Source organism: Micropterus dolomieu, unplaced genomic scaffold, assembly GCF_021292245.1.
Source record: "Micropterus dolomieu isolate WLL.071019.BEF.003 ecotype Adirondacks unplaced genomic scaffold, ASM2129224v1 contig_6499, whole genome shotgun sequence".
NCBI classification, from domain to species: domain Eukaryota; kingdom Metazoa; phylum Chordata; class Actinopteri; order Centrarchiformes; family Centrarchidae; genus Micropterus; species Micropterus dolomieu.
The window spans coordinates 1-713 of NW_025735488.1; the positions used below are offsets into that span (position 1 = coordinate 1).

A 713-nucleotide genomic window follows, 5' to 3' on the forward strand; every position below is an offset into this window, starting at 1 on the left:
TGGTCATATTTCTTTGTTCTGGTTAAAAGCCTGGCAGCTGAGTTCTGGACAGTCTGGAGTCGATCAATAGATTTTTGGGTTAAACAGGTGAAAAGGATCTACATTACTGATCTACCCATCTGACTGTCATCTTTAATTACTTGATATATTTGGCAGTGTTTTCACGGTAACATGGGTTCTCCTCAGGGCAAGATGATCATGCAGGACAAGCTGGAGAAGGAGAGGAATGATGCAAAGAATTACGTAGAAGAGTATGTGTACGACATGAGGGACAAACTACATGGCATGTTGGAGAAGTTTGTCAGTGAGTCTGTGAGTAAAACGCCACTTCTGACTCATTTTGAAGGAAGAATTATGATCAAAATTGTAATTTGTAAACACTGTAGAACACATTTGGCTTCCCACATTTTTTTATTGTAGGACCGAGATGCTTTGTCAGTAAAGCTGGAGGATACTGAAAACTGGTTGTATGAAGATGGAGAGGACCAACCCAAACAGGTGTACATTGACAAACTGGCAGAGTTGAAGGTAATTATTGCTGTAGTAATTGCGGTTTTCTCTATCAATTAGTTGATGTTTTTATTTTTTAAACTGACGTGTATTCTATGTTTGCTACAGAAACTTGGCCAGCCCATCCAGGAGAGGTACATGGAGGCTGAAGAGCGACCTAAAGCATTTGAGGAGCTGGGAAAACAAATCCAGCAGTACATGAA

General features: G+C 40.3%; 1 protein-coding gene across 1 annotated transcript; it reads left to right on the forward strand.

Annotated features, from left to right (window-relative positions):
• Positions 1-181: 181 nt before the first annotated feature.
• LOC123964923 (heat shock 70 kDa protein 4-like) lies at positions 182-708 on the forward strand (the record flags this gene model as incomplete). The annotated part of the gene is made up of 3 exons (XM_046041582.1): positions 182-312; positions 421-528; positions 619-708. Coding segments are annotated over exons 1-3 (318 nt in total), but the record flags the coding sequence as incomplete, so codon positions are not given.
• Positions 709-713: the final 5 nt, after the last annotated feature.